This window comes from Rhinolophus sinicus, linkage group LG05 (genome assembly GCF_036562045.2).
Source record: "Rhinolophus sinicus isolate RSC01 linkage group LG05, ASM3656204v1, whole genome shotgun sequence".
Lineage (NCBI taxonomy): Eukaryota > Metazoa > Chordata > Mammalia > Chiroptera > Rhinolophidae > Rhinolophus > Rhinolophus sinicus.
Window position 1 is genome coordinate 12,605,604 of NC_133755.1, and position 19,808 is coordinate 12,625,411.

The following is a 19,808-nucleotide window of genomic DNA, read 5'->3' on the forward strand; positions in this document are numbered from 1 at the left end:
TCTATAAAGAAAAACAAAAGCATTTAAAGTTTTTAAATTTTTTTTAAACAACGAGGGATGCTTAAAGTCCAGAAATGAAATTCACAGTATTTTCAGAAAATTTAAAGAAGTTAAATGTTTTCAGAGTCAATGTAATAGAAATAATCCAATAAAAAGGGACTGCTATATTTTCATTATAAAAAATTCTCATCAGAGAAAACCGGAAAATCAGAAAAAATAAATTTAAATCTGTATTTTTATCACTTATCCTAATATGAAAGGAAAAATATAATCCATATTGTGTATTTATTTTTTAAAAGCTTCCAACTTCTATGCAGATCAAATGATTCTAGTCAGGAGAAATTTAGGGTCTTACCAGTAGCAATTTTCAAAACAAAATGCAGTGGCAAGTAGCAAAAATCATCACTTACCTAGAACCATGCTGGTCTTGAGAAAACTCAACTATGTGTCCAATCAAGTCTCTAAGTTGAAGGTTTGGGAAACGGTTGTTTCTGAAATCTTCCAATAATCTACTTCGGCCAGAAGGCATAATATCAGACCTATTATACCGAAGCCGAGAAGGAGGAAAGAGCTGGCTGCTGGAGCTAAAGAGACTGGAAGTGCTTGAAGCACTTCGGTATTTTGCTTCTGCTCCAGGCGCTGCAGAAATATACCGACCACTACCATTTGTCAGTCCTCCTACAACAAAGCAGGCGTGGTCAGCAAATATTTTTGACAAAATCATTCCTCAAATAAAAGTTAATAAACTAAAACTTCAATCAGTAAAGAAATATTCACTCACTAATTCCTATATGTTATAACAGGAAATTAAAATTGGAGGGGAAATCTCACACATTTACTTAACGTATGTGTGGCTATAGGATACGGGGCAAAAAAGAGACTAGAAAACATGAGAAGAGTAAACCTGTATTTGTTCTTGGCAATTTAGTTTACAACATAATTATAACATGTAATATCATACATAAAACCTGTATTTATTCTTAGCATACTTTAAAAGATAATTATAACTAGTGTCATTAAATACTAATATCAATACCAGAATACTGAAACCAAATAAAACTTTCAGTTACATTAACAAGCAAGTTACAAATAGCTAGCAAACTCAGATTTTAAGCCAATGAAACAGTTTGACTATTTACTCATAGTGTTAATGAACACTGAGGGCTAAATCTGTACTTTTTTGGAATATACAAAAAATGCCTTAAGTCATACATACATCTATGTAAAAAAAAATCATTTCTTAGTTAACATACTGATTATTTTTTGAAGTTAAAAAACCCTACAATATTAGATAATACAAGTTACATACTATTTTAGAATGTTTTATTTAAAATATACTCTCCATAAAATATTATTTTACAGATAAATGGTAGTAATAAATAGCATTTATTATTCCTAGCGCTGTAATACTGATCATTTAAGACAAATCAATAAAAATCCTCTTTAACTTATATCCCATTCCAAACAATACTAAAGGGTAGTCAATAGAAACAAAAATAAATACAAGCAAGAAATTGTTCTTACTACAAATAATCATTTAGAAGTACTTGACAGTGTCCTTTTAAAAAAGAAAATGTATAGAAAACTGCAAAATGCAGATTTAGTAGTTCAGATAAACAAAATCCACCATCAGCTTTAAGCTACTGCATGCTGTCTCTATGTAAAGTAGTGCTGCATGTACAGTCCAGGTACACAGGACACACTGTCAGTGCAAAGTTATACAGAGGTGTTAAAGGCCAAAAAGTTATAGGTACAAGGAGCAGGAAGTGTTATCATCCTGGAGTGAACTGGTTAGGACATTCCTCTTTGACTTTCAGTCCCCACTGCCCTAGCTTTATTTTCTTCATTGAATTTCCCATCATCCAGTAGATTACACATATTATTTATACGAATCCTCAGCCCCTTTTCCAACGTAAGCACCATAAAATTACATTCACCTACATGGCAGAAACCTGGTGCCTAATACCATGTCTGACAGACAGTAAGTACACAATGATATTCAGAATATTTTATGTAACATCAACAGCCTGAGGGCCAGTTCTGCAATATGTTTCCTTAAAAGTGTGTAATTTAACGAGCCATTTTATACACCAAAATCACTAACATCAAATTCTCATGTTCATTCAAGTTCTACATAACTAACTCAGTGCTCATGTATGATCTAAAAGTGAAAGAATTCAGTGTCTTAATACTTTCTCGATTTCCTCACTATTAACCCTACTAGTCCCTATTTATGTATACAGTTCCATTAATTGTTCACAACAAAAACTGATCACTAGCCTTTCGAGTCGCTAACAATTCTTTAATCTTTTTGTAGGATAGGGGTGCTTCGCTTATCACTGCAATTCAGTTTTACAAACAATTATCTTTTCCAGTTCAAAAGCCACTTTGATGGTAACCTTTACACCAAAAACCTACAGCATCCTGCTAGTGCATCCTCTAAATTCTTCAGCCTAATTTTCATGTCATTATTCCAAACCTATTTCTCACACAAATGTCCTAGCTGTACCCTAATCATTCACTTCTCCCTCTTTTATTACTAGCTCTGTACCGTTGCTTGCCATTACCTCAAACATAAGACCTAATTCTACTTATTTATCCTTAAGGCACTGAAGATTTTCAACACCAAATTCAAAATACATACTTACCCAGGAAATGACTATGCCAATTTTATTTGGTACCGTCCAAGTAGTTCTATCAATATCCAAGAGAAGTTTCTCCCATGTCTTGACAGTCTTTAATTACATCCTATTAGCGTCTATTGTTAGGTTGATGCAAAAGTAATTGCAGTTTTTGCAATTATTTTTAACTTTTTAAGCCGCAATTACTTTTGCACCAACCTAATATTAACACCAACTCCTGATGCACTCTGACAACTTAATATGTTAAACTGCCTTGTGTTTAAAAAAAGAAATCTCGAAATTTCAGTTCTAGAAGGCTAATTAGTATTTTCAATTACAAAAAAACTTCATTTAGGGCAGGATATTTCCTTTACTTTCTTTACAAATTAAGAAGCATTTAAAACCCAATTTAATTTGGTTGCCTAAACACTGAAAACATGGCATCCAAAACCTACTTGGGGACTCCGGGACATTCTACAAAACAACTGGCCTATAATCTTCAAAAACATTGAGGTCATTTGATAGTATTATATTATTGTTAATGTCCTGACTTTAATAATTGTGATTATATAAAAGCATGCCCTTGTTTTCAGGAAACATACAGATGTATTTATGACTAAGGGACATTATGTCTGCAACTTCTTTTAAAAGTATTAGGGGAAAAACTGGGTGTAAGGGCAGAGGAAGAGAGGAGAGGGTAAAAAATGATAAAGCAACTGTAGTAAAATAACATTCAGAGTATATCGGTAAAGAGTATGCTGGAAGTTTTTGGATCAATGTTACAACTTCCCTCTAAGTCTGAAATTATTCCAAAATTTGTTAAAGACAAACATATACAAAGGTAATATATATTCATACCACTGCTACTAGTCTAAAAACAGAAGCATTCTGAACCAAATGTGTTAAAGGGATAATAGTCCTTTCATCAGTGACATCCCTCTATCATTTACCACTTTTTAATCACTATCTGAATGAGAATGTATGGGACACAAAGATCTGTACTACAATTTCACAAATGAAGTCACTATGGCCCTCAAGTGCTGTGACATGCAACTAGTCTTAGGCCAGAGCTTATCATACAATACTGGGCTGCTGCTTATACACTACAGTGGTACTTCGGTTTTTGAACGTCTCCGCTGACGAACATTTCAGTTTATGAACTGGATCTATGGTATCATTAGATAGTAAAATGTATGCTAAATTTGCAGTTTTAGGGGTTGATTTTAAATGTCTGGAATGGGTTAATCCACTTTGCATTATTTTCTATGGGGAAACTAATGTTTTCGCATGTTTCAGAACTCAAACAGTCTTCTGGAATAGATTACGTTAGAAAACCGAGGTACCACCTATGTATTTTTACATAGGTATCTTTCAAGTTCATTCATGAAAGTGAAGGGAAGGCAAACACCTCACAATTATCCTAGTAGAAATAATATGATTTTGTAAATTTTCATTAATTTCCTGGAGAAGTCTATTGCTTTAGAATCCTTCCCTACTAAATACCAGAAATCAAAGATTTTAAAATACTTTGGAAAAAAACACAGGGGAGAAAAACAATGTGACAACTGAAACAACCACAATAAACGAACCTGGTTAGTCTTTACTTTTCATTATTCTCCACCCACCTAGGATATGGAATAGTAGCTTCTCAATGTGTCTATCAGATTTGTGTATTCTTTTAAAAGTACAGATTCCTGAATCTTATATAAGACCTACTGACTTACCCTCAGTGCATAATTTTTATTAAAAAAAACCCCCCAATATATCTGAAGGTGATTCTGGTAGAAAAATCTGAAAGCTAACGACTTATAATCAAAATAATTTAAGATTTCACTTTACAGCAGGTTAACTACTATTCTCAAGTAAACATCATAATCCAAGTAGATTTTGGGTCCTGAGAAGAATACAACTACATATAGGCTATTGGGCAGAGTCCATTTCAGAAGGTTCTAGAAAGGTCAAGAAATGATAATATGAGGGGCGGCCGGTTGGCTAAGTTGGTTAAAGCGCAGTGCTCATAATACCAACGTCGCCTGTTCAATTCCCACATGGGCCAGTGAGCTGCACCCTCCACTAGATTGAAAACGACGACTTGACTTGGAGCTGATGGGTCCTAGAAAAACACACAGTTCCCCAATATTCCCCAATTAAAAAAAAGAGAGAAATAATATGATAATGGAAGACGACTAGTTAGTTGGGAGTAGGCAGAGAGCCACTTAGTACTTTTAGTTTAGTATTTTTTCTCTGATCAGTTTTCAGAAGTATATGGAATATTTAGAGTAGACTCTTAACAGCCTTGGATAACGTGACTTATTAGTACATTTATCTGTATGTTGCTAGACTTTGTTGGAAAGACTTCAGAGCAGTGCTTCTCAACATGCACACTAATTACTTGGGGATACTGATTTCACATTTCTAATATTAAAAGCTAAAATTTTTCAAAGGACAACGTTGGTCAGACCATTGTCCTGAGTTCTGTCATCTCATTTTAAATAGGTTTTATGTGTTCAACATAATCAGTTTTGCCTACTTTATGAAGTCCATTTAATGACTTAGTACTCAAAGTTGATACTATACGCTAGCCACTGAGGATCAATGCACGTATTCTTTTGTTGAGAAACAAAGAGGCAACCTAGTACCTGCACATTAATACAGTCTCATTGCTTTCCTGTACACAGGAACTGTTTTAAATAGGCAGCTACTGTTTATTGAGCATTCTTTATCGGACAAGGAGACAGTAAACCCTGCATAAAATTCAGTACTATGCTGAACTGTCTCCCCAAGTCTGTCTTTTGTTTTAAATCACTCAGCTGTGGTAATTTGCTACAGCAGCCCTAGAAAACTAATGTAGATTTTAGTACTGAGAGTGGAGAGCTACTGTAACAAATATGTAAAAATGTGGAAGTGACTTTGTAATTGGGAAATGGGTAGAGGTTACAATTCTGAGGTGCGTAACAGAAAAAGCCTCGATTGCCCTGAAGAGATATTTGGTAGAAACATGGATATTAAAGGCAGTTCTGGTGAGGCCCCAGACAGATTGAGGAGCACGAAAAAGGAAGCTTCTATTGTCTTAGAGAATACATGCATCACCGTGATCAATGCTGGTAGAAATGAGTGCCAAAGATACTCCAATTGAGGTCTCTGAAGGAAAATGAGAAATGTTTTTGAAACTGTAGGAAAGGCAATCCTTGTTATAAAGTGGCAGAAAACCTGGCTGAAATGTGTTATGTTGGGTGGAAAGCAGAACATGTATGGGATAAACTGGGATATTCAGATGAAATTTCCAAGCAAAGTGTTAAAGGTGTGGGCTGTTTCTCCTAGTTCCTTACGGTAACGTAGAGAGAAAAGAATCTGAAGAAAGAACTGTTTAGCCAAAGAAAAAAACACTTGAAGATCTGAAGAAGTCTTGCCTTATCCAGATAGAGTTCTGAGCAAACAGAGCCAATGAATGTGGCTGGATATCTCCCTGGTATTAATGGAAGACCAACGTTTTTGAGAATTTTATTATCAACAGAAAACACTGCCAGTCTGCACTGAAAGGGATGGAACGGGACAAAATGAAGAATGACTCTGAGGGGCAGAGCCACACACGCAGAGGCCGGGGGGTGGGGGTGGCTACTACTGCCCCAGCAGATCCAGAGGACAGAGTATTTGGCCAGAGATGATTCTTCTCAGGCCCTGAACCCAAATGAAATTTCCCCGCTGGGTTTCAGACTTGCTTGGGACCAGTAACCCCTTTATTCCTTCCAATTTCTCCCTTTTGGAAGGGGAATGTCTATCCGATGGCTGTCCCACTACTGTACATGGAGAGGAATTTTGACCCAGGACATGCCATATATAGTCTCACCTGGTTTAGAATGAGATTTGGGACTTTGAGTTGACGTAGAATGGATTGAAGCTCTTGGGGATGCTGGGATGGGGTGAATGTATTTTGCATGTGGGCTAAACATGAATTTTGGGAGACCAGAGGAAAGAGTATATACTGGGTTGAACTGTATTTCCACAAAAGGTATGTTCAAGTCTTAACTCTTGGTTCTTGTGAATTTGACTTTACTTGGAAATAGGGCCTTTGCAGATGTAATCAAGTTAAAATGAAGTCACATTGGATTAGGTTGGGCTCTCATTAAACTGGTGTCCTTTCAAGAGAAAAATCAGGACAGAGACACATAAGAAGAATGCCATGTAATGGTGGAGGTAGAGATTGGAGTGATGCATCTACAAGCCAAGGATTGCCCTCTATGGCTTTCATAGGGAGCATGGCCCTGGCCGACACCTGGAATTCACTTCTGGCCTTCGGAACTGTGCAACCATCAATTTCTTGTTTTAAACCACCTAGTTGTAATAATTGATTACAGCAGCGCCAAAAACTAATACACATACTATTCTCTTAACAACCCTATGAGACAAAGATACCTCCATTTTACTTATGAAACAATAGGCTTAGAGAAGCTAAAAACCTTATTCAAGGATGCAGTTAATAATTAGACTGAGGCTTTTCCTTTTTACTATTATGTCTGAATAATTCACTTCAAGCTTTCAGTTAAACTGTTACAACTCATGAATAGCATTTAATGCTATATGCCATTCTTAAATCTGGGATATGCTTGAGGTTACATGGGGAATAAACTACGTAAAACTTTTCTGATTATGAACTATGTATTTGCCACATAAAGACACAAAAATTTTATTGGGGAAAGAATGAGTTAAAAAACCAATGTGATCCTAGTTAAAAGTTTTCTACATGATTTTAATAGGATAATATAAAAAGCAAAAAGCATAAACATGTCAAGTGTGCTACCTTAAATTTGCACATTTTATGACAATATGTAAACATTAGATGCAAACTACAAACCAAATAAAAATGTTTCCATTTCTATTGCTTGTAACTTTTTTTCTAAAAGCAATTAAGTAATCTTACTTTTTAGCCTTTTAAAAAATATACAGGTGGGCTGGCCCGATGGCTCAGGTGGTTGGTGCGCCATGCTAACGCCGATGTCGCTGGTTCAATTCCCACATGGGACAGTGAACTGTGCCCTCTACAGCTAAGATTGTGAACAACGGCTCTGCCTGGGGCTGGGCTATGTGAGCAGCTGGAGGTCGGCGTGGGCTGCCACAAGTGGCCGGTGAACAGTGTGAGTGGCCAGCAGCCAGCATGAGTGGCCGTGGGCTGCAGTATGCTGCCATGAGTGGCCGGCAGTGGCTGATCTACAACTGGCAACCTGTGGGGGACTGGGGGGGAGCGCAAGGCTCATAATACCAGCACGGGCCAGGGAGCTGTGTCCTACACAACTAAACAGAGAAACAACGGCTTGAACTGGAGTGTGTAAGGGGCGTGGGGGAGCAGGTGGAAAGAAGGCGGAAAAAAAATATACAGGGAAGGGGGAGACCATTTGTACAGAAGATATTTAATAATCTTCCCTCACTCATCAAAGAGCACTGAAACAGACTGAGATTTTAACATATGCATTATAGTTCTAAGGCAAGTATTATATCATTTCTATGACTCACATTGCCAATTTCTATTATTCTATCAAAAAGGTTAAGTTTTATATGGCTTCAAAAATCGCCTGAATCTTTTATCTTTAGTGAAAACTACCTACCTCTGTGATTATGGAACATGAAGACACTTTAAAAACTACCAACCCCCCCAAAAAGGAGTTAAGTAGTGGGCTGAACTTTACTGGCTGCCTAATATGAAAACAGGGGCACAAGTATTTCCCTGCATGTATCAAATCACCCTTTCAGATTTGACCTGAATTCCTTTCTTTGGTTAATACTTTTAGTGACAGTTAATAATCAGGCTATGTCTGCATTTCCTTTTGAATATTCCTGAGATTTCATGGCCAGCTGTCTTTCTTGATTGGGGTGAAGGGAAACTGTAGGAGCTGAGATTTTTCTCTTAAATCATTATTACTAAGAAGGATTTATGCAATCTTAAAGTTTGTTTCATAAATTATGAATATTGAGAATAATGTTGATCCTACATAAACATTATAGGCACATTCATTTTTCTCCCCTGATGGGGTTGTTATGATGGTGGGAAGAGGGCTGAATTGGGAAGGTGCTGTGAAAGCAGCACTTAACCCAGAAAAAACGTACCCTCCACCTCCAACCTCCCCCCAAACAAAGCACACACATGCAAAAATAAAAACTCCACAATTGACTGTCATAAAACTTTTCAAAGTACAATATTCTAACGAGTATGATCCTAACACAATGATTAAGAACACATGGGAAGAGTCAAATAATGCTTTAATGTAGAAATCTATGTAGGAGGTAAAGTAACTTTTTGAACAAGAAAGTAGCCACTGTCCAAGAATATATTCATCAATAAAGGATAAAGAAACAAAACCACTTAAATTCATTTATACAAACATTTGTTGAGCTCTTAAAGCGTTGAAGAAAGGTCTGAGTTTTCTTGCTTTAATGTAGTGGGGACAATAAACCCAGAAGCAACTCCATGTAATCCAGTCTGTGGTAAATTTGGTACAAAAAAACCGTGAAGGAAAAAGAACTGTAATGGAAAGAACCACTGTATTTTCAGAAAATGAAATTATCAAATAAAGTGCAATAAGGCAATAGCATCACAATCAGTATATTGTAACTGCTGATTTACTTGTCTGTATTCACCACAAAACTACAAACTTGATGGTGGGTAGGAATGGTGGTTTTTTCCCTCAATGGCTCTCCTGTCAAGCAGAGAGTCTGCCATGTAAGTAATTCAATATTTGTTGAATAACTTTATAGCAAAAATTCTGATCAGACACAAAAATTCTGAAATGGAGGCCAATAAAACTACACACAAAAGATAAACATAAAATAAGGATTAGTATCAATAAACAGAGGGTGCCAAAAAAATGTATACACATTTTAAGAAAGGAAAAAACTATATTAAAATGTTAATACTCAATATATACCAATAGCAAAAGATGAATACAAGTCACGTCTGACTTCTGCAATTACAAAAGGTGCTCAAAGTGGTTACCATTAGCATAATTTTAATAAGTTTTTTTTCTTTCTTAAAATGTGTATACATTTTTTGGCACCCTCTGTATATTAAGCTTACTATACTATGCTATTTTTAAAAACATAAACAAGGTCTTTATCTGATCAGTTTTAATTTAAAAATTAGTAAAAGAATATTTTAAGAGACCCTTGAGGTAAAAGATATTTAATTTGGATTAAAGATCAATTGTTAGCAAGTGATAAACCATTACGATGCCAATATACTGACATCAGATAGACATGAGACAGAAATAAAAAGCATTCTTCGAGAAGTAGTGTTATATCTTAGAACAAGTCAGATGGACCTGGCCTCAATATTTTTGTTCCTTAGTAACTTCATGACTATTACGCAAGTTACTTAATTTAAGAATAAAAATTGTGTTTGTGGGCGTCTGTGTGTATGCATGTAATATAAAAGAGGAGTCAAAGTTCACTTCTCTCGTTTGGATACTCAATTGCTCCAGTCCAACTCACTGAGAAGACCACCCTTCCGAAATATACAAGAGTGGCACCTTGGCCACAAATCAGGTAACTAAATGAGCAGGTCTATTTCTGGAAGTTCATTCTATTCCACTGGTCTGTTTACCTATCCTTGTGCCAACACCACAATTTTAATTACTGTAGCTTTATACTAAGTTATTACATTCTCTGACTATATAATACCTTCAAGACTGTGTTGACCATTTTTAGCTGTTTTTCCATTTACTGTTCAAATCAGCCTGTCAATATCTTTAAAAAGCCTAAAAAAAATTCTTATTGAGATTTTGCTAAATCCAGAAGAAAGTTGGTATCTTTATAGTACTGAGTCTTTCAACCCACCATCATGGTATGTCTTTCTATTTGTCTTCTTTAACCTGTCAGTGTTTTATATTTTATAGCTCACAGTGTAAAGATCTTGCCCTTCCTCTACTGGACTTATTTCTGGGTACATTATACAAAAAAAAAGCCTTGCATATGTTGAAAATATTCTCAACATGTAAGATACAAGTCAATTTTGAATGTTACCCCACGAGAAACATGCTGCTTTCATTTTTAAAGGTTATTTCGCTAAAGCTGCAAATCTCTCATGAAACATCTGCTTATATTTTAGGAGCTATTTGGTCCTATGTTTACTTAATGTACATTACTTACTGTAACAATAGTGCAATGATGTAAATTCTAGCTGAATTCTTGGTAGATTAAAAGAATTTTTAAGGCACATTATTTGTTATCTCACTAAGAAGACAAAGGTAGAAAAACAACTGAGTGAGGAGCTGAAATATAAATGTGAAAGAAAGGTAGGAACAATGAATAAAAGGGAAAGCTATAAAATGACAGTAAGTAATGATACACAAAATTAGTCAGAAAAATTAAAGAAAGAACAAGCTTTGATTTACAAAATATGCATCAAGGGAAAAAAGCTTTAAAAACATACAAGAAAAGATCAGACTGTTCTATTTTCTTTCATCCTGTAAGCTTTTCCTCAAAAATTTAAAATATTTGATGGCAAGCAGAGTTCAGGTCAATGGAAGTAAAGTAGGTAGGAGGAAAAAAAAAACGCGTTAGGGAAATGATGAGGGACAAGGTCAAAGGCTCCTATGAACACACAAGGGATCCAGGAATTGAGTTAAAAGCGTTAACTAGAGTAAATTATGAATTATTTCTTTCCAAGGTGTCTCTATGTGGGTGCTACTAGAAATTTCAGTGAGCTAATACTTTTTCTGCTATGAAAAGTTTGTATCTGGCTGCTAAGTATTAATAGACTCTTTAATGTCAATAGAATCCCACAATCTTTGTGACAAGCAAAAACTGTTGCCACACATTTCCAAATTGTTCACCACCTCATACTAGGTATTTTAAACAAGCACCGCAAGTGATTCTGAACTACTGAATCAGATTATCAAGTATTTTCTAGTCCTGAGATTAGTTTAACTGAATTAACTGGTGAAAACATTCTCAGTCATTAGAACCACAAAATCACAGATGTCATTAAAGAATGAGTAAACTGTAAGAGTGAAAATTAATCATTGTGACCCCAAAGTAGAACTAAGATCAATAAATTTGTGTACAAAACAAAACATAAAACAAACCCTTCCATACAGTAATTTTAGAAATTCTTCACAACATATTTCATATTCATCAATAAATGACTTAGACACAACAAAGCATTGAAGCAGAGCTTAAATTTACACCACCACGAAAACCTGTAAATGATATTCTGTTGAAGGCTGGATATGCTGTCCTATAGACAATCCCTGAGACGCCTGTCTTATGATTAACACCTTCTGATTTCATGGAGTAGATAATATATCTGGACTTTAAAAATGTCTAGACAGAGGTGGCTGGTTAACTCAGTTGGTTAGAGTGTGGTGTTAATAACACCAAGGTTGCTGGTTCGATTCCTGCATTGGCCACTGTGAGTTGTGCCTTCCTTAAAAAAAAAAAAAAAGAGTCTGGACAAGAACTTTTCTATAAATCTCAAGAATAACAAATTGAGAAACGGATCTGGAAGTCTGGTAATCTTAAATACAACTTTAAAAAACATAACCTATGCCATTGTGAGATAAACAGTTTCTGAGAGGCTGATTAGAATACTGCTATTATACACTTTGTAAAATTGTTCAGTTCATTACAGAATAGCAGTAACAGAAAGCAAGGACAGTATCGGGAGTCAGAACTGTGTTCTAGCCTCAATTCTGTCACTTGTATTGGCAAGTCTCTTGGGCTCATATGACCTATAATTTTCTCATCTTTAATGGGCATATCACTCAGCCAGTTTACGTTAACAATTAGGATGAAATGAAATGATGAACGTGAAGGTGCTTTAGAAACTATCACATGCTATTTAGTTATACGGAATTTATTACTTAAAGGATAATAGTACCTTCAATGAAAGCTTCAAAAAATTATACAGTTTTCTGCTCTAAGGACCATATATGAAACTCAGAAAAACTGGACATATAGCCTTACAACCAATTTGACCATACTTGTTTTGATTCTTAAACATTTCACTCTGAGAAGCATCTGACTAAATCTGCCGAAGGTCAGCAATTTTAACACATGTAACTACTACTTAACAGGAAAAAGTGATCCTAAAACTTACTGTTATCCTGCCTATACTTAATATAAAACTTGCTGTGATTCAGAGAAAAAGATTCCGAATCCATAGCAAGCTAAAGTACTATTTGATTACTGAATATATGACATTAATGAATCCTCAGCACTGATAGCCACCTTTCAATAAACTAATTTCACCAAGTTCAAAGCTTGCATTACTTTTTGGTAACCTTTTAGGAAAAAAAAAAAACAGTTCAAAATTGAAAAAGTACAAGAGAAAAATCCGTTAGTTTGATATGTCCTAAGTTAAAAATACAGAATACTGCTTTATACACAGTAAGTTCCATATCTAATTACCATGAGTATAAAGAGCAGAATAAATCAGAAATCACTAATGTATTTTAAAGGTTTACTAAAAGAAGAAAAAGAAAGGAAACAATGAAAGAAAGAGTTAGCTAGCTCCAGGTAGAAGAATAAAACAATTCTGGAAATATTTAATATTCTTTTACAGGGAGCGAAGTATCCTGAAATAAGATGCTGACTTGTATCAGAGAGAATGATTAAAGAAACAACTGCAGGTGGAAGATATTTTTCCATCTCTACAGATCAATGTAACATGAGAAAACAATTCACTTAGTATTCAATGATGAACCTGATGCTCAAAATCTGACGCTGTTCTTTGCATTTCAAGACAAAAACCATTCAAGTCCTTGCCTTGTTCTTTTCACACCTGTTTCTCTTACCCCCAGTAATTTAAGTGCTGCTTTTAAAGAGTTGAAGTCAAGATGGCAGCCAATCTGCAGGGGCTCTCCAAATGGACATAGAAAAATTTTACAATTAAAAAAAGGTATAAAATTGATGTCTCTCAGACTGCAATGAAATGAAACATATCAACTATCCTAAAATCCATCAATTTACAGGTAACAATGATGATTTTAAAAACATGAGTCACCTTTAGAAGTTGCTAGGGCATCAATTCAGTCTCACAGAACATAAAGGAAAGAAATCAAGCCATTATCCTAACTTCTATATGAACTATGTTTCAGGGTAACCTCACAATTGATGAGCAAAAGTTCTTTTTTATAGAAAAGTTCCAACTAATAAATTCAGAAGGAATGACAGAAGAGTATCATCACCGTTCTGCAACCTTTGAAGAAATATTTAGGCAATGACCTATCTGACAACCTTACAATGGAGACAACCAGAAACATGGCTCCTGATAAGGTGCAACAGAAAGTACAGAACCACATCTTGCTGAAAACAACAAACCAAACACCAACCAGACCAAGCCTCTAGATTTTAATTCCATTTTACAGAAAATACAGAAAACAGAGGAACATGTAAAACATTACCATGAAGAAGCAATAAGCAAAATCAAGAATGTGGGAAATTCAACAGGACAAAGTTTCTTCAACAAATACGTGGAAAGAAAAAAAAAGACGAAGGGGAAATAGTTTCCTATTAAAAGATATTATCAAACAAATGCCATGTATGGACCTTATCTGGACCTTGATTCAAACAACACAACTGTGAAAAGACATTTGAGTCAAACAGGTACGTTACAGTAATGAGAAATCATTAATTTTAAAAGGTATGATAATAATATTGTGGTTATAATTGCTTTTAAAAAAGGGCATCTCTTTTAGACATTTCATACAAGAAAATGGAAGAATAAAATTATTTTTTCATGTTCCTGACTTCAATATATTAAAAGTAACAAGATTGCAAATCCTAACAAAAAATTAGAGTTTACAAAAATTAAAAAATCAAAACCTATCAACTGAAACATTTGTTCTTTAATTAAAAAGGGACTACTACTCATTCTTCTAAAATTACTTATGTTAATCAAATAACTATTTTAAAAATGAAACACCTTTTTTGGAAAGCCAGAAGCAAGCAATGTTGCAATTAGGCTTTTTCTGTGAATCAAATAAGTAGCATGAGCAAACGGAAAACTGGTAGGAAAAAAAAAGTTAATACATTTTATCCAATACTTCAGAATGTAGATATCAAGGCCTATCAATAACTATGATTACATATCTTAAATCTCACAAGAAAATAAGTTGGAACTAATTCCAACGAAACTGAGAACTTATCTCTCTCTCATGATATTGTACTCCTCTGTGAGCTCAGTAAAATTATTTTTTAAATGGATATGCAAATTCATCTCCATAGGTATTTTATAAATCATAACCTTGATAACTTGATTCACCAAGAAATCAACTTCAAGGATATACGATTTAAAACATTTTTTTAGATAAGAGCATGTATCTTGCATCATGATTGAATCATAGGAAAGCAAAGGATTATTTCCATGAACACTATACAAAGAGCAAATTTATGAAATTTACTAAATTATTTTCAACTCAGCAGGATCTATGCCTTGTCACTAACACTGCCAGTTATACTACAATTGAAGCTAAAGGAAACTAGAGATCACAAAAGAAAATAATCTACAGATAATTCCAACCAGAGATGCACTGACATACCAGGTTTCAAGCTGAAGCTAAACTAAAGAGTTTAACTATGGGTACAAAGATATGAGGATAATGTAGAACTGCTGGCCCAAGTGATGATTATTTCTCATAACTGACTAGAATTCCTTCCTTAAGTATCTACACAGATGGATTCTTCATAGTCTAACACTGCATATATATATATATATCTATATATGTATGTATACATATATATATATACGCACACACACATATATAGTCATTTATAATCCAATTTCTAAGCAATATATGTAGAATAATTAATGCCATTTATACAGGCTCTGAAACACAACAAAAGCAGTAACAACTGACAGGAATCTGATCTCAAACTTACCTATGAAAAAATGACAAGACATGACAAATATAATCTTAACAAATAAAACATAAAACTATTATGAAAGGTCTATTCTTAGGTTTGTTATGTTTCAAATGTTTGTGTCCAATTCAAAGTTTCAGAGGCATGTCTTATATGGGGGTGGTGGAAGTAGGTCTGAACAGAAACAATAGAAATCAGGAATTGAGTGGCTCCTGCACTGAGAAAAGACGATCAATGAAGGAAGGTGCTAGACTAAAAACTGCTAAGTTTACACAAATACTGCTGCAAAGCAGATCATAGGACCCCACCTGAATAAATTAATTGGTTATATATATTCAATATACCTAAAAGAGGAAATGCCCAGAATTTGGGGTGGAGGACCAGTCGTTAAAAAAGGAATCTAGCCCACTTTGCAATGACATAATTCTAAATGACAATTACTGCAAAAGATACCTTTGTTACATGGACATTTACTGAATACTGAGGTTTAGGAAAATATAGCTATACCCTTATGATGGGGGGAGAGGAGGTCAAACAGAATTACTAACTTGTATCTGCTTACAATAGTAACATTACTTTTTAAATAGCAAGCTGATTTAAATCTTTCCAAGCACACAGAAATCAGCAACAGAATCCCACTCTTTTAGTTTTAGTTGAGGTAACTAGAATTACAAAAATCTAAAATCTAATTTTAATAAAATACTTTCAGGGATTCACACACAGCCTCTGATATCCAAAAGCCTTCAAAATATACTGTTAACTACATGAATGCTCTCCGGAGAGGGAAAAAGATAATCACTAATTCAAAAATCTTAGGGTGGGGGCAATTTTAATATTCAGACATAAACAAAGTTTTTAAATGCTCCAAGTTCAAGGGTACAAGCCTAAACCATTTTTTTTCTTAAACAGCATATTTAAAAATAAAATATATGGACCAAACCCTTAAGATTCTCTAACTCACAAACATACTAAATTTATAATCTTTTGATAAATTGGGCAGGCATTCAAAGGCCAAAGCTAACACCATTGTACTAAACTAAATTATTTAAAGTTAGATAAATATGTGATTAATGTTTCCATTTTGGTGTGGAAAAACTTTTGATAGTGCAATTTCTTTCACTATCATGTATAGTTGACTTTTCAGATGATCTAAAACACACACAAATCAAAAGCACAGACAAGAAAAAACACACCGCTGTATTTCATAAAAGGAACATAAGATACAATAGGGGTCTTTACCTTACTGTATGTACATTAGACCCTCACTTTAAATTTTCACAACAGTAGAACTTTTTCAAAAGGCTAATATCTAAAAGCAAAAGCAATTTGGCATGTTTTATCCAACATTAAATATTTTACATATATTATAAACACACACACAAACACACTTACATGTACACATACAAATAAAAAGGGTTTTGGTTGTTTTTTTTACCTAAATGCAAACTGGATGAGGATCCATGTGATGAAAGTGATGGCGGTGGCGTAAGTGAATGTCCTGGAGTTTGGCTTGGCAGAGGCATGCCTATTGGACTTGGAGAGGAGGAAAATCCCAGACTATTGTAAAATGGTTGCCCTATGGCTGCTAGGCTGCTACTAGATCTTTTGTACAAGTCAGAGCTAGTAGATAGAGACTCTCTCCTTGTGGCACTACTACTTGCAGAACTGCCAACTGAAGAAGAAATAAAAAAAACCCTAATTACATACAGTGTTAACTGAATGAAACCTATCCCCAACTCTTGCTGGGAAATAACAGAAGTGATCACAATAATTATTTTTAGAAACATTATGGAGAAGATAATTACTGTGATAACTATATATACTAACTTACTAATCATAAAAGGGTATAAATGCACCCCAATAAAGTAACCAAATACTTAACAGAGCAGTCATATGTTCATTATTCCACACATATTTACCACTGACACATATGATTACTGTGCTTTAATACCCTGGTATGATTTATAAACCCTGGAATCATAAGTTGTCCGCTTTATGATATGATAGAGAGTAAATTCCAACAAGGTTAAATTTTGGTAGTGTCCTAATCTCTGGAACCAGTTTCTTAGACTTCAACTCTATGCCAAGGAAAGATTATATTGATAAATAGGATATTGATAAGTTTCCCTCACCCTTCACATTTGGCTTCTACCTTGTGTTCAAACCATACAGTAGTACTTATAAGCCCATATTGGCCCGAATATTAGTCAGTTGTGAAATACATAGATGGCAGCTTATTCCTCAGTACTTTTCACACTATACATCCTTTTTATCCTTCAACAACTAAATTACAAAATATATGTGAAAAAAACACACAACTTTTTTTTAGAAAATAGCTCTCATTACTATTATCACACCAAAAGCAAGCTTTCACTTACCCCTCAGGGTCTTCCATTCCTAAGATTTTTATTACTGGCCTCATTAGACCCTTACTCAAGAGTGAAGACTGATCAGCCTTTTTTAAGATTATAATTATTTTACATCACATCCCTTATTGTACTACATACTGAATTCTTTTTACTTCATTCCAAATTCAACTATTAACTTTCTAGTCTCTTTTTTCTTTTGTACTCCACAAAACCATAAAACAATAATAGTATCACATTACCATGTAGCTATGCACATGCATGCTCAGAAGAGCAATCCAACATCTGGCTGTTAACACACATCTGGATAATCAAATTCTTTACCAAGTGTTTAAAAGAGTTGTCCCAAACTCCCAATTCTGAAGTCTCATTTAGAGTTCATATTTCCAAGTACACTTCATCCCTATTTCTAAACACTGCCTTTTAAAACCAAATGCCTTTTACATCTAAGGGAATTTCATATTAGTTTTCTTAACCTGCCACGTTTTAAAGGACATGTTGTATATTCGGACCAATATGGAGATTTGTTTCAAAATAATTTTAGATTTCTATTAGGTCTTGGTTTTCTAATTGCAAGTCAATTTTAAGTAGGCCATAGGGTATGGATTAGAGAGAAAAATTAAGCAGAGCACATGATGGGTAGACCAAGTTAAGCTTATAATATAGATAGGAAACTTAATCGCATTGGTTTTTGCCAAATTCAAAATTCTATAAAGGAAAAATACCAGGCTCACGCTACTGTATTAGGCAAAATATTGTAACACTATTCAACCTTTTATACCAGCCAGTGCAGTTTTTGAAAGACTGATCATGTTTTATTGAAAATTTTTCATCTTAAGAAATCCTATAATAGGGAAATACTACGTAACTATGTGCATTTTAATAGCAAAAACAAATATAGACACTAATGTAGTAAATAGCTGCTCTTGCGTTGGTTCTGGCAAAATTGTCAATGTATGCGACATTAACTACGCTAATTTAAAAGGACACTGTCAAAGTGAGTTTCTGAGACATGGCTACATTTTAAGGCCTATTTATTAAAGATATAATTTAACTGACAGAGAAAAAGACAACAGCTCTGGAATGAGAGCAGTAGCACTATCATTTTCCTGGCAAATAAACCATAGTTTTCACACATGCAATGTTATTTTCCTCCAAAAAAAAGGAAAAGCCAAGCCAAACATTTAAAAGTAATTCAGAAATAGCTTTACTTTTACATAAACAAACTGGCTCCTTAAATTTTACTATATGTCTAAATTATTTGCAACAGTATGACTATGAAATATGAAACGAAGTCTATCTAAAATAACTAAGAAGCTAGACAGACAATGGAGTCACTAATCATTTGTCAACTGTGTATAAAATGTTAAATTACAAACTTTTAATTGTAACAGCACTTTCTAAATAATGGGGTCACCATGACAGGATGACTTAATTACTATATACAATGGCTAAGCTTCCTAGTCCAGTGTGTTATAAACTAGGGTATTTAACACTGTTAAGCATTAATAATTTCATGATATAGGTGAGAGGATGACTGTGTATATAACTGTGTGTGTAAATGTGCACATCAACACAGTACACTTAGATTTCTTATAGGCATGGAACTGCCAGAATGTGAAACGGCAATGGCAGATTTGTTGAAAGAGTACATACGTGTAGCACTTGAATGAATTCTCACAAAATGTCCAAGAGGAGGTAGAAGATGATCGACTATTTACTGGCATTCAGGGCTGGCAACTGTTAATATCCTCTGAAGCGAGGTGAAACAGAGGTACCCCAGACTGGAAATCAGAATTGAGTAAGCAATGCTTCTAAATAAGGGAGGCATGAAGAAGATGAGTTTTGGGGAAAGAGGCATGTACAGGGGACATTTGTAGAAAACAAAATGTTCATGCCAATCAGTTCCTGAATGCGGGGAAAAGCTCTTCAAAACTAAGACAAATGGGAATTTCAAAGAATTGGGTAA

The 19,808-nt window shown here is 34.5% G+C and overlaps 1 protein-coding gene across 12 annotated transcripts in view; it reads right to left on the minus strand.

Moving 5' to 3' along the window:
- Window positions 1-19,808, minus strand: part of PUM2 (pumilio RNA binding family member 2) — an 89,907-nt gene that overhangs the window by 12,707 nt on the left and 57,392 nt on the right. For 8 of the 12 annotated variants that reach the window (XM_074331730.1, XM_019755551.2, XM_019755629.2 and 5 more), the window contains 2 exons: window positions 16,909-17,145; window positions 411-678 (listed from right to left, as the gene is read on the minus strand). In XM_074331730.1, the coding sequence (XP_074187831.1) occupies window positions 411-678; window positions 16,909-17,145 (505 nt within the window). The remainder of the gene's footprint in view (window positions 1-410; window positions 679-16,908; window positions 17,146-19,808) is intronic. The other 4 variants (XM_019755875.2, XM_019755800.2, XM_074331731.1 and 1 more) reach the window with 1 other exon arrangement.